Source organism: Acanthopagrus latus, chromosome 12, assembly GCF_904848185.1.
Source record: "Acanthopagrus latus isolate v.2019 chromosome 12, fAcaLat1.1, whole genome shotgun sequence".
Lineage (NCBI taxonomy): Eukaryota > Metazoa > Chordata > Actinopteri > Spariformes > Sparidae > Acanthopagrus > Acanthopagrus latus.
In genome coordinates this window covers 938,082-953,486 of record NC_051050.1, presented here as the reverse complement: position 1 = coordinate 953,486, position 15,405 = coordinate 938,082, and the positions used below count along the sequence as shown (strand labels likewise).

Here is a 15,405-nt window from a genome sequence, read left to right as displayed (position 1 = left end):
GTCTCTACATTTACAGGCTGTCCAGTACTCACTGATTCACCCTGTTGTTCTTATCCACTGACAATATCTGAGCAGGCTGGAGGGCTAGGTACAGCACTGTTTGGCTTCTGCTATACAAAAATGTACGCAATTACTTAATTTGTCTCATTGTCTCCTCATTTTAGGAGGTGAAGTTGTCTGTTTTCAGAGATGAGAGCTCCATACCACTTAAAGAAATTAAGGTTTAAAATGTCTCAGCCTGGCACGCCATTTAGGTTTATTGGTAGAGCGGGCGCGTCACTCCCCCTCTCTCTCCCTGTTTCCTCTCTCCCGCTTCAGCTGCGCTATCAAATAAAGCCAAAAAGGCCAAAAAATTCTTTAAAAAAAAAGTCTCAGCCTTAAATGAGAAAAAATGTCTTGCTTTACAGTTGTACAATGACGATGAATGAATAAGCTTCTATGTTACTTTTAAATAGTCGTAGAACAATTAATGAACAATGTTGATCAATCATAGTGTTACGTGTTTGCTTAGTCATAGATAGATAGATGGAGATATTCTAAGAATACATGCAAAAGGCTTGAAGGTGGGGTTGCTTTGTTTTGACTATTGGGCCTCGGCAGAGGTATCTGGATCTTCATGGATTTCCACACTTCCTGTCCCTCATGTTGATTTATTAATATTGGCATCTCATTTAATCACACAGTGATGGTTAAACACTGAGAATGTGACCTAAAGATGACTTTTTCCTTTGTAAGAACTAATCTGATGAGTCATCCAACAGTAACTGCATATAAATTACCAGATGCATGAGATATGATTAGAGAATTACTTAACAAAGTGTAAAACATTTTCACCAGGTGACGTGCTTATAATAATTGGATGTCATTTCTGATGTTAATTTAGAGTAGAGTGATTATGATGTCATATGTATTATGTCATTATGTATTCATCCAATGCTTCTGTGAGGATGCAGTTTTATCTCCTGATAAACATCCTTTCCTCCACCCACCAGTCTGCCCTTTCTTACCATTTAACTATCATATTTATTTCCCTATTTCCTCTCCTTGACTTCTCTTTATTCATTCCTTCTCGCTTTCATTCTTTTTAACATGCTCCCCCACCTCTCCACCCAGACTCCTCCCGTGTTTCCTTTTATTTTTTTCTCTCTGCTCCAAGGTCGAGTTAATGAATGACAGAGTGTGTCATCGATTCCCTTTTCTCCCTTTACGCCTGTCATATACTCACTCATTCTCTCTCTCTCTCTCTCTCTCTCTCTCTCGCTCTCTGTTTGTGTATTGATTGGTTCAGCAGCAGCACATTTGTGTTGTCAGTTTAGGGAAAACCAGTTTGGGTTTCACTCTGCAGGCTTATTTGCATATATAACTATATATATATATATATATATATATATATATATATATATATATATATATATATATATATATATATATATATATATATATATATAAAACTACAAAGACACATACATTGTAGTGTACTTTTAAGCATAACACTGCAATAATAACAGTAAAACTGACTGAAATTTAAATGTGACATTATTTCAAGCTAAAATTATATTTGAGTTTTGAATGTTTCAATACTGGTTTCAATGTGAATTGAAATGTCATGTTATGTCTTGACTGGCAGAAATTGTACATTTCAAATATAAAATTGGACACAAAATGTTGACTTGACATGACATGAAAATTAAAAATGACCAGCTATTAATTCAGAGAAGTTAAAACCCATGGTTTTCAACTGTATTTTCTATGTATTTCAGAGTCTCCCATCGGACAGATGCATCCACCTCACGGCAGCGCCACACCTCAGAAGAACAGTAACCTACTGGTCATCATTGTGGTCTCCGTGGGCGCTATCACTGTTGTTGTAGTCGTCATTGTGGCACTCATTTGCACCCGGCGCTCCTCCGCTGCGCAGAGGAAGTAAGACATTTCATTCATCTGTGTGGTGGCAGGAAACAGCTGTCAGGATAACAAAGCAGATGGGTAACAAGTCATCATGGCTGTTTTTCATAGAAATCAAGTCTCAAATGGTCCTTTCTTGATGACCCCTGGTGGATTCTTGTGAGCTAATACAGTGCCAGCTGCATGGCTAACTGAGCTAACTAGCTAACAGCAGATTGTAGTTACAGCCAAAGGAAAATTAAATCCAGTTAATTTTGTTTAAGTCTGTATTATCATAAGCTAGTTTGACAGGTGTCAGTCTGTTTAATCCATCATAATGTTTTTTTTTTGTTTTTTTTTGTTTTTTAATAAACCAGTTCATGACATTAAGTTAAGACTGATTTTTAACCAGCCTGCCAGATGTCAGCCGATGCAGTTCAGTAGTGACTTTTTATAATGCAGTTTAAAATAAAAGGAAAACATTTAAATGAAGTCTAATAGGCTTCTATTGGTATAACAGGTCAGGTGAGAAATTCTCGTCGTTGTCCTTATCGTCTGTGCGTAATCGTTTTCTTTTTTGTCTGCTTCCTTCTACATGACTGTCTTATAGTCTTCCTTGTTGCAGCGTACATCAGTAAGGCAAATGCTTTCATGATGGATGCAAATTACTGCTATGTCACAGATGAACAGGTGTGTCAATGCTCTGCTGGGATTTAGGTGTTTTTCCAGCAGTGTATTCTTCACGTCTACCTTCCCTCTGACCTTCTCATCTGTGTAGGAAGAGAGCGAGCCACAGTTCCAGTAAGAGGAAGGGCAGCCAGAAGGACCTGCGGCCTCCCGACCTCTGGATCCATCATGAGGAGATGGAAATGAAGAACATGGAGAAAGCTCCAAGTGTTGCCCCGTCCGGACATGATTCACCCATCCAGTCGTGCCAGGACCTCCCCCAAGTCGCACACAGCCAGTCAGAGAGCCAGATAGGCAGCAAGAGCAGCCACTCAGGTATAGAATGGATGCCGATTCAGTCATTTATTCGTCCACTTATTTGTTATTTGAATGTATAATATAGGATTTATAACCTTATAAATAACCATTATACTTTACTGTATTTACTTTTTTAATACTTATTTAAAATATTGCACTAACTCAGTGTAATTAAAAGTGAATGTTGTTTGCTTTATTGATCAACTATGATTTGTGTCTCGGTGTCTTTTTATCAATGCAGGTTTCATGTTACGGTTATCACCTCTCCTTTGATCTGCAACAAAATCAGAATCTCTATGTGTTCACGACTAAATGTATTACTTTGTAATTTAAGTGTTTCACATCACATCCATCTCAAATGTGCTAACTCTAGCTATAATTTATCTCAAGTGAGCATAGTTCATTCCATTTTCAAAGATTAAATATAGAACAGAAAATGTGTATATCCCTGTTTTGAAGTTTGAATGTTTTAATGTTCCAGGTGCTGATGGTGATGAGGCATCCAGCAGTATTTCCACTCTGGAGCACTCCCTGGCTGCCAGGAGGGGGACACGAGGCAAAATTATGATTCCTATGGACTCACAGCCTAGCAACACACGTATGTAACTTACTGTCCCTAAGCAACTCCTTTAACTGATTTTATTCTTTGCAAAAGTGTTTCCAGCAGCAAATACAGCCACAATTTGAGCTAAATACTAACAACTGCAGACTAAAATGTTGCAATGCTAACTTGCTAACAAAGTAAAATGCTAAAATGTTCATTAAGCAATCATAATGTTTGCAAACATAAGTTGCAACTTTATAATGGACTTCCAACTGATGGTTGCAACTCTAAAATAAACAGTTGCTTAATATTTTTCATAAGCATTTCATTTTTTTCAACATTGAAATTACTATTACCCAAAGTTAATTAACTATAAATTTACCATTTATAAATAATGTTATAAAATGTCACTGTTTATCTTAGCTCAGACAGTAAGCATGTTAACATTTGCTAATTAGCACTTAAGAACTCATGGGAATGTCATTAGTTTTGCAGATATTTGGTATTAAACCAAAGTGCTGGAAAAAGTGAGAGTTTGACCTGATGATTGCAGCAGCTGAAAAATCAGAGCATCACCAAATTGATCATAGTTAATCCTGTCAAAACTGAATTTCATGAGAATCCATCCAATAGTTGCTAAGATACTACTACAATAAACCACAAATCAGTCCAAACTATCCAGGACCCAGCAAATGCACCCGAGCCACAGGTAAGTGTCACCATGTTTTGATAGTATTTAGAGTTGCCTACGAGTCAGCTCCACTTTGATCCACTATGCAATGCCGTTTGAAGCGAGTTTAATGTTAATAATGTTACGAGGGAGCTTGGTTGTCACAGTAAAAAGTCTGGAAACATGCAGACTGGAGACAGACACTATGCTAGCAACATGTCCAAGAGTTTGGAGACTATGTTGGGGACAAACACAGCTTTTGCCAGCTGTTAGCTATTAGCTACTAGCTACATGGTGGTGAATGTAACAACACATACAAAAAACTAAGTAACATATTCAGACACACTAACCATTCTGAAACATCCTGCTGCAGCTGCAGAGTCTGTAGTCCTTCAGGAGCCTCTCCCTCTGGGTCCGATTCTGTGTCAAACTAGTACGGTTGAACAACAGCATCTCGACGAGCCATAGTGTTACATCCACCGTAAACATTAGAGTATGCTACAGCTAGCGTAAGTGGCATCCTCTCCCTGAAAAAAGGCGTACCAGAAGTTGACAGACGGAGCTCATTAGCATTTAAAGGTGCAGGCAAAGACAAAGTTTACACCTTTTGTCCAAAGGGGCCACCAGAATCAATACAGTTAGACATTTATTTCAGTAGCTTTAAATCTTTAAAAAGAAAACCTAAAATGAGGTGTATAAATGCTTTAAAATTAAGTAAACACCTGGTAATTTATATTGGATAATGCACACTCTCTTTTCATTTAAAATATTAATTTGTTTACATGAGAGATTATTGACATTAGTTCTCTGTTTCTCACATTTGTGATGGCTCAGTGTGTGATTTAATTGTTCTGGCACACTAAGAGCTGGTTGTAGATGTAGAGGATGAAGGTGTGTTATCATTTTAATATGGGGATAACAGCATGCATTTTCAGATGTCCCCTCTTGGAAGATATTCACGGTGTTGCATTCAGTTCATCACATGAAAGTCAGAGAATAGTCACGTAGAGAATGAAAAGTGGGAGCTAGAGAAAAAGGGTTATTTATTCTATTTTCTCACATCTAGTGTTAGTGGGTGTGTGTGTTGGATTGTCTGTTTTGTGAGTTTTTGCAATCAGCCCTCCAGTTCCAACATTCTAATGGTGCAACACATCGTCATATCAAAACAACTGAACAGGTCGACTGCCAGTGACTCCCAACTCATTACCAGCTACTTTCAAATTGACTTGCTTGGTTGTTTTTCTGATGAGGAAGGGCTGAAAGGTGTGTGTGGAGAGTTGTTTCTGAATTCATAACAAGCACAGCTGATGGTTCTGATGCATGTTCTGAATATTCTTTAATTTTTTCTTTTCTTTTATTTTTCCTTTTAACTCTATCGGCGGTGAAATGTTGTGGTTTCTTTCTTGTGACAAATATACTTATTGTAAGTCACTTTGGACAAAAATGACTGCTAAATGCCCTAAATGTAAATGTAAATGTATATTCATGTTGATGTTTAAAATTCTGGTTAGTAAATTATTGTTTTACAGATAAGCACTAATACCTTTAGACAAATCGAATGACCAATTAAGAACAAAATGTATAACATATCCTCAGGGCTCAGGGTTAGAGTTAATTGTTCACTGATCAGTATCAAACTGTTGAAACGATAACAGTCCAATTGCTTGATTTCTCCACAGTAACACATTTGCAAAGATATATCCAGGTTGAATAAAGTAATAAAACAGTGTGTGTGTGTGTGTGTGTGTGTGTGTGTGTGTGTGTGTGTGTGTGTGTGTGTGTGTGTGTGTGTGTGAAGAATTAAGGGGCGACCTCTTGCAGACAATGTGGGATTAGTTGATTGGGTGTTAAATCCAAAGCCCTGCAGGGTCTGCACTGTTGATATTTTTGTCTCTCTCTGTTTCTACTGAAAAAGCTCAAGGCTTGTTCACTCTCTCCCTCTGCTACCACATTTCTGCTTTGCAGAAGACAGACCTACTGATCTGCCTGCTGTTTTTATTTTTTTGTGTCTGCTGTCTGGTTTTCTTCTCCCTTTCTCTCTGTTTCTATCAGTTTGGGTCAGTTTTGCAGCTCAGTCTTTGTGTTTTTTTAATTCATCTTTACATCTTCTGGGTTGTTTTTCCCAATGTCAGTCTAACTCCTTCTGCCTCTCTGTTGGTTCCATTTGTGTCTATTGGGAAAGTAACTGAATTCCAGAAATAACAATTAAAATTGTTGTAATACTGTTGTGGGACTGTGGTGCTCTCTACCAAAATACCTTGCCAGGAACCTCAGTATAAATACATTCTACTGTCTCTCCTTGCCATTGTACCCAGTCAGTGTGTTTACCAGCAGGAAAACTACAGCTCACAATCTGCTGTGTCAGCTCTGATGTTTGTTTTTACTAACCAAAAGTGACAAAAACACCAGAGTCAGTTACGCTAACAGAGAATCTCTTGGCCTTGGTAGTCTGATAGACATTAAAAGGGAGGGAGATTGGTGGAACCCATGGTCAAGTGTGTGATCTTGGGTGTCTTCCCATGTCATACCCCCTTGGGTGCCATGGCAGCACTGCTAGACAATCAGAGTGAGGGAGGGACTGGTACTGTACATAGTCCAATCATCCATTGCCAAAGACAAAGACAATGCAGATGCTTAGGTGATGGCCGGCTACTTTTATTTTATTATAGAAATAATGTAAGTTGAGGTAATAAGTACCTCAAGTAAAAAGTAAAAACAGTATTACATGAAAATGAATGTTGTACACAGATTGATTATTAAAGAAAAAAAATATTGTGATGATTTATGTTATGTAGTGTCTAAATTCATTTATACACTTTTCTGTCATCGTTTTCTTGTTTTTCTGTTTATCATGTAATATCTGTCTCTGTTTTTGTGTCCCCTAAATTTCTTTCTTCATCACTCTCTATATTTCTGTCTTTGGCATCTCTCTCTCTCTCTCTCTCCTTCTCTCCGTCTCACTTACACACACACACAAACACACCCTCATTAACTTGAAGCTCACTGCCTCACTGCACCAAAATCATCGATATTCTTAATCAATAACAGTATTGATCAGACTTGCTCATCTCTGGTCATCACACTGCTGTAATCATATCCTGCTTCTCTTTAACTGATTGCTGCATAAATGCACACAGACACAGACCTCCTAAAGCTGCTGATCACAGCCTTGCTCCTTCCAAATAATCAATACTTTCCCATAAATACTGGTATCAATCAGCACGTAGTAGAATTAGACAATGGTCCAAAAGAACAGAAGGCAGAAGAAGATTCTTCCTCCGCTCTCTATCAGTTAGAATTCAACTGCCAAAGCTTTATTGATATGTGTGCTACATGAAGAATATTGCAAACACTCACATGGTTGTTTAAAGAAAATGTGAAAGGTATGTTGATGTACATTTTTGTTGACATATATCTGTTGTATTGCTGGGGACATGGCCACTGAATGATAATTCCTATGACATCCCCAGGTGCACATTTGTGATGTCAGGCAGCCAGTTATGAAGAGGAAAGGGTACCTCTTCCTTCTCTTCCTGACACTGTTTTACTAGGTTTATTTTGGTTAAATTAAGAAGTGGGCCCTATAATTAGCCATGGAACCATAACAGTGAATTAAACATGATGGTTTAATTCAATGATATGACTTGTGCTCCAGAGGGTGATGTGAGTCAGAAGGTCATCAGAACCCTAAACCATCAGGCTGAGACCATGCCCTCCAAGTCAGAGGGGAAGGAGAAGGAACAGATGCACATCAGGGGAGCACTTAAAACTTGTGGCTACCAAAACTGGACCTTTTTCGAAACCGCTAAAAGACCCACAGCAGACAGAGAAGAGGAGACAAGAAAACGTAACAACATTGTCATTCCCTATGGTGTAGGAAGATCTGAGAAACTCAGGAGGGTCTTTAGTAAACATCATATCCTGGTTCACTCCAAACCTACTAACACACTGAGACAGAAACATATCCAACACCCAGGCATAAACAGAGTACTGTAGTTTATGCTGTTCGATGCAGCCAGGACTGCGCAGATTTGTACACTGGGGAGACAAAACAAGCTCTCCAAAAACCAATGGTCAAGACCCTGTTGTCCACTTGCATCTAAAAGAGAGCAATCATTCTTTTGAGGACCGCAATGTCAAAATCTTGTCCAAAGAAGACGGATGGGTTGAGGGGGAGGAAAAGACTCCATCTATGTCAAACTGGAACATCATTGAACAGAGGAGGTGGCCTAAGACAAAATTTATCACTGGGTTCTCTCCCCAGACAGCTTAACAACCATTCACACCGGGGCTAAGCTAGCCTTAACCCTAATCTACATGAAGGCCATTTGGACCAATGACTCTGAAACTCAGAACTCACACGTGTCCTTAATGACTCTGTAAGGACATTCCCACATGGAGTTTAAAAGCCTGCAGGGATGTGCACATGACTATAGAGGGGCAGGGACTCAAAGTCAGGAAAGGGCAGTATGTGCGTGTGCATAGCGCGGGACATTTTTTGGGCCTGAATAACATAATATGTAAATCAATGTAAAAATTAATAAACAAAATACTTATAGAAAGCTAACTACTTAGCTGTGTATCCCGTGTAGCTGTGAGTGATATGCAGTTGCCATTACTTTTGTGTCAACAAATGATTGTCAACATGAGTTTATTCACATTATCATAATATTGAGGTTTGGAAGACATGCACTTCAGCTGCAATTCTTAAAAAGCAATGAAACACTGGTTTATTTTTAGGGTATTTATTGGAGGACGAGTGGAAACTAGAAATACAGGCTACACATCTAAAAATGGGACAAAACCAAGAAATGACTACTGTGACTGCTACTGTGACTGTTAGTAGGACCAGCAATGTTCACAACAGCAACAGACACAATAAACTCTCTGGAATAAAATATGTGGAAGCAGTTAGGTTAACAAACACAAATGGGTGCTTTTCTGAAATATGACTCATATTTAAGCATGTTGAATAAGTAGAAGGCGACTTGTTAGCCCCCACAAGGGTGTTAATGGATGTATAACTCAAAAAGGTTCAAGTCGCTCCACTGTCATGTCTCATCTAAGAGTGTGGTGGAGTTCTCGATGAGGCAGCGCTCTCTCTCTCTCTCTCTCTCTCTCTCTCTCTCTCTCTCTCTCTCTGTCTCTCTCTCTCTCTCTCTCTCTCTCTCTCTCCCTCTCTCGTCCCTTTGCATTTTGACTACAGTACAGCACCTAGATTTACAACGACGTAGATGACTAAGAACCTTCATCAGCTTTATATTACCAATTCTTTCCAGCTGGATCACTGGAATTGTTATCAATATGTGTAGGGAAATATGAATTTACAGTACATAGCTTATTTTTGAGATGTCTCTGAAATCACTTGTTCTGTCAGGTATGTATTTCACTGCCTGTTTTACTGACTGTTGTTTTATGATTGGTTCCAGCGGTGGTCAGTGCCATCCCAGTGCCTGCTCTTGATTCATCTCAGTATCCTGGAATCCTGCCTTCACCATCCTGCGGCTTCACTCATAACAAGTTCAGCTTGAGACCCATGCCTTTCCCCAGTCTTACTGTGGACAGAGGATACACACCAGGTATTGCAAAACTATTGCTACGAATACTTGACACTACTGATACTTCTGTACAAACAGATGCACACCAGGTACTACAATAACACTACTACTAATGCTTCTGAGAATACTACTATAGAGAGACAGATGGATACCAGGTACTACTACTACTACTAATACTACTACTACTACTACTACTACTACTAATAATAATAATAATAATAATAATGATAATAATAATAATAATAATAATAATAATAATAATAATAATAATAATAATAATAATAATAATAATAATAATAATAATAATAATAATAATAATAATAATAATAATAATAATAATAATAGCAATAATCATACATACATACATACATACATACATACATACATACATACATACATACATACATACGTCTAAGAATAGTATAACGTCCCTTTCTTGTATTTGTGTCTGGCAGGAGTGTATGACTCTCAACTTTTCTGACACTGTCTCCATGTGTGTACATACTGGTATTTATATTAGACAGGTGTAAATGGATCTCAACTATTTTGACACAGGCCCTAATCACTAAACAAAAGTGTAAAATATCTGAATGTTACAGACACACAACAAAACACAAACAGCTTTATGCTACTTGTGTCTTTTATAAACAGTCAACATCAACAGTAGTGAAGAACAATATACCAAATTTATATACCAATAATACCAACAATATACCCTTTATGCGTTTGGATTGTTAAATATTCAAATATTATTTCTAAGCCATAAACAAGTGTTACATTACAGCTGGCAAAATCAACAGTTGCCAGCTAGAATTCAGGAGTCTGCTCTTGTGTATATGTGAAATAAAAGACCCATAGTTTCAAGAATTACAAAGAAATTTTGATGATCAATCTACCTCAGTAGAGGTTTCTATGATGCCTGCAGCTTGTTTGTGTCTCTGTTCATCTCTCTATCTCTGTGTTATGACACATGCAACTGACAAATATGAGGGAAAAGTGCATAAAAAAAGAATCACAAACAGCAGTTACGCTTTTTCTAAAAGGTTATGAGTGTCTTTCCGTGCCAAGTTCACTCATGGCACACAGAAAGGATAGAAGGGATGCTGAAACAATGCATATTACAGGCAGGCTGCAATGAAATCTTCCGCCTATGTGCACCTGGCATGATAGGACAAACCAAAAAAAGTACTGGTCTGTACTGTTGAATACCAGCTCTTTTCATGCAATGCAATTAATCTGAAAGTAGCACATGCTACTAGAGACAGTGGGAACATCTGACACATTAGCAAGTACCACTGATACACTATGATTGTCATAGTTTGTTTTTTTTGTTTGTTTTTTTTAAATTCATGTTTCTGTATTATAACTTGTGTGGTGCATACGCTATGACCACTATAACGCTTCATAGTAGTACATATAGCGCACATAATAGCACTCATACTGTAATAATAATACAAATATAACATTTGATAAATACAACAGGGCTGACACTGCAGCATCCTAATTGTTCTCCACTTATCCACTCCTTTTCTTCCCTGTCATATTTAAGGCCAATTTTGCTGCAGAGCTAAATGCTAAACGACGTGGTAGGGAGCTGTAATTCAGTAATTCAGTAATTGGCTAATTCCCGGTCGACTTGTATCAGTGATTTAACACCAGCAGAGAGACAAGAAGAAGCTTCAGTCATTGAATTAACAGACACACTGGGAGGGCTGATCACTGCTGGCAGAACACACACTTAAAATGAGCTTAAAAAAGGGTTGGGTAAGGCAACTAATGACAGAGAGGCAGCTCTGACAAGCGAGAGATACAGAGGCAGTTCATGAGGAAAATAATCTAAACTTTAAAGTTATACAAACAATGGGACACTGACTTCTACAGTTTAACCCTAACCCTAACCCTAAATGTAAAAAGTATAAGATTGTGTCCATAAGGAGTCAGCTGTGAGGAAACTTAGACAGCTGTACTGGGGGCAGACAGTCCAAATGTAACAGACCTGGACACACTGGATGCACGTATGCTGCATGTCGGCTGCGTTGCTGCCCTGTCTGTTTACATGGAGTTTGACTTTGATAATTATCAGTGAATATGATGACATGATTTTCCTTTACCCCGCTGAAAGCCAGAGGGGGAGACTGTGAAAGTGAAAGACAGAGAGAGGCCGGGAAAGAAAGTGCTCCTCACCTGCTGTGTGTATTCTCTTCATGTCTGTGACTTATTCTACACATACAGACATCGAAACTGTAGTGAAATGCTGCAGTGTTTTCCATATGACTGTCTACAGGTCGTTTTCAGGTTGACTTGACTTGTCAGCTGCATGTGTTGCACCTTGGTAACGCCATGCAGTAGTGCTGCTCATGCATCCAGTGTGTCCAGCCTCTTGGGCCTTTGGCAGATTATACCACCTTTAAATTGTACTGAATAACATTTTTTTCTTAGTTCAAGGAATGTGGAACAACATCATTCTATGAGAGAGTGAGTGAGTGAGTGAATGGTGCAAAGCAATGGTGTCTTCATCTCACTGCTAAGGTAGACAGCTAAGCTTTTGGTAAAGATGGCAGTGGTGGGTGCTGTAGGGATCACCACATATGATGACACATGTCACTGTTATCATTGTTAAATACAATTAAAGATTGAAGACTTATTTTTTCTCTGGTCTCTGGTGGGTTAATGTGATGTTTGAATTAAGGTTATTACCCTGTCAGATAAATAAAAGGGGGACCGGAGGGTGTGCTCCAACTATCAGGGGATCACACTCCTCAGCCTCCCTGGGAAAGTCTATTCCAGGGTACTGGAGAGGAGAATTCGGCCGATAGTCGAACCTCAGATCCAGGAGGAACAATGCGGTTTTCGTCCGGGCCGCGGAACACTGGACCAGCTCCATACCCTCCGCAGGGTGCTCGAGGGTTCATGGGAGTTTGCCCAACCAGTCCACATGTGTTTTGTGGACTTGGAGAAGGCATTCGACCGTGTCCCTCGTGGCATTCTGTGGGAGGTGCTCCGGGAGTACGGGGTCGGAGGCCCTCTGTTAAGGGCCGTACGGTCCCTGTACGAGCGGAGCAGGAGCTTGGTTCGCATTGCCGGCAGTAAGTCAGACCTGTTCCCGGTACATGTTGGACTCCGGCAGGGCTGCCCTTTGTCACCAGTTCTGTTCATTACTTTCATGGACAGAATTTCTAGGCGCAGCCACGGGCCGGAAGGGATCTGGTTTGGGAGCCACAGGATTTCATCTCTGCTTTTTGCGGATGATGTGGTCTTGTTGGCTCCTTCGGGCCAGGACCTCCAGCATGTCCTGGGGCAGTTTGCAGCCGAGTGTGAAGTGGCTGGGATGAGAATCAGCACCTCCAAATCTGAGGCCATGGTTCTCGACCGGAAAAAGGTGGCTTGTCCCCTCCGGGTTGGGGGAGAGCTACTGCCTCAGGTGGAGGAGTTTAAGTATCTTGGGGTCTTGTTCACGAGTGAGGGAAGGACGGAGCGTGAGATTGACAGGCGGATCGGTGCAGCGGCCGCAGTAATGCGGTCGTTATACCGGTCTGTCGTGGTGAAGAGAGAGCTGAGTCGAAAGGCGAAGCTCTCGATTTACCGGTCAATCTACGTTCCTACCCTCACCTATGGTCATGAACTTTGGGTTATGACCGAAAGAATAAGATCCCGGATACAAGTGGCTGAAATGAGTTTCCTCCGCAGGGTGGCGGGGCGCTACCTTAGAGATAGGGTGAGGAGCTCTGTCACCCGGGAGGAGCTCGGAGTAGAGCCGCTGCTCCTCCACATCGAGAGGAGCCAGTTGAGGTGGCTCGGACATCTGTTTCGGATGCCCCCGGGACGCCTTCCACGGGAGGTGTTCCTGGCATGTCCCACTGGGAGGAGACCCCGGGGAAGACCCAGGACACGCTGGAGCGACTATGTCGCCCAGCTGGCCTGGGAACGCCTTGGGATCCTCCCAGAAGAGCTGGAGGAAGTGTCCGGGGTGAGGGAAGTCTGGGTGTCCCTGCTCAGACAGCTGCCCCCGCAACCCGGTAACGGATAAAGCGGTAGAAGATGGATGGATGGATGGACCCTGTCAGATACCAAAGTATTTATAATGACCCATTATCTCTATGCAAATGCATATATTTATTTTAAACGTTATACAATGTGTGGCCTTGCTGAAAAGTATCTGAATTATGGCTTAATTTAGTGCTAACATGATTACCATAAATCCTCTAATATAGGCCCGGGCCTTCATTTTACACAAGCACATCGCGGCGCAGGCATTTTTTGGAGGGAGGCCAGAATTAGAGACAGGCCTCTATTTCTATTTGAGCAAAACGGACCAGTAGAATGAATAAAAACGAGATTTTGTGTCTATTTGAACCTATAAAATACTAGGTTCATTTATAGAAAGTATGAACCGTAATATATATATATATATATAACATTATGGTATGCATATAGAACATTAACAACAAATACTGGTAGTTCAGGCTAAATTCCAGTGTAGAAATATACCGCTAATGCATTGTAAACCATACACGGTGATAATTAGGCTATTGATTCATAACAAAAGGCAACTTATCGGTTTAGACACCTTACCGCTCCAAAGTTTAACCATCCTCAGATTGTCCAATTATAGGCCTAACCCTCTGTTGTTGGGTGTCCTGTCTTGTTTTGGTTCCTCCTCCTCCTCAGTTTCCTCCTCCTCTTCATCTCTCCATGTAATCTCCTCATCACTCGCGCCAGCCTCTACAACAAGTTCATTATTGTACAGTTCCTCTTTGTCCTCCTCATGTTCCGCTGTGCGTCTGTTCTCTTCCTCGTGCAGGCGGGCAGCTGTAAAGAACAATACATTCATTTAGTTTGGCCATTATTGCAAGTCACAGTGTCAGGCGTGTTCGTTTGTTTGAGAGGTGAAAGTAAATAAAGTTAAATGAATCTCATCACATTTTCATTATTAGTCTATATTAGTATTAGTATACTATACTATTAGTATACCATTACTACAATACTATTAGTATAATAGTATTAGTAGTTATGTATAGCACACATCAAGCATCTTTTTTATTTTTCGTTTTGTTCTGTTTGTTTGTTTTTTTAAAAATGTAACATGTCACAACATGGTCACATACACTTCTCTTCTCTATTCAGATGCACTTTTAACATATTTCACCACCACCCCAGTGACACAGCATCAGGTGCTCCTGTTCCTCTACCTCAGCACAGCAGAGTGACAGAGCATCAGGACTGGCCATTTCTTCTAACTGACTACATAAGATGAGAGTTAGTTTACAGAGGACCATTTCAAATAAAAGGCAGTTACACTTTTCCCGAAAACAAAGATGGGAGGGTGTCAACATGACTTTTGAAACAGAGTCTTAGTCAATGCTGAACAAATCAAAAGAAGTTGGTTGATGTACTCAAATAGAAATATAGCTTGCACTGCTTCTGCTGCTAAATGTTTTCTCCAAAAGAATACAGACTTAATAAAGAAGGACTAAAGGACTGGAAAAATGCGAGCCCCTTGCTGAAGGTTCATGAGGATAGCCAGGAGCAGAAAACCCACATGGCAACATGGAAGGAGTTGGAGGTCGTTTTGCAAAGCGACAAAGCTGACAATAGATAAGTGAAAGATGGCACTCTGAGGCTGATGCCTCATTTGTATTGTATATTTATCCCTTGTTTCTTTCTTCAGTTTTTATTTGGTATGATATATTTGACTTAAAAGAAATAAAATCTTCAATACATACATGCAGTTTCTGTGTGAGTATATGAACACTGATTGTGAAATT

General features: G+C 40.0%; 1 protein-coding gene across 1 annotated transcript in view; it reads left to right on the top strand.

The window, feature by feature from the left end:
* Positions 1 to 15,405, top strand: part of dcc (DCC netrin 1 receptor) — a 289,488-nt gene that overhangs the window by 221,884 nt on the left and 52,199 nt on the right. Inside the window, exons 23-26 of the mRNA XM_037118172.1 lie at positions 1,761 to 1,923; positions 2,663 to 2,886; positions 3,350 to 3,466; positions 9,512 to 9,661. Coding sequence (XP_036974067.1) covers positions 1,761 to 1,923; positions 2,663 to 2,886; positions 3,350 to 3,466; positions 9,512 to 9,661 — 654 coding nt within the window. The remainder of the gene's footprint in view (positions 1 to 1,760; positions 1,924 to 2,662; positions 2,887 to 3,349; positions 3,467 to 9,511; positions 9,662 to 15,405) is intronic.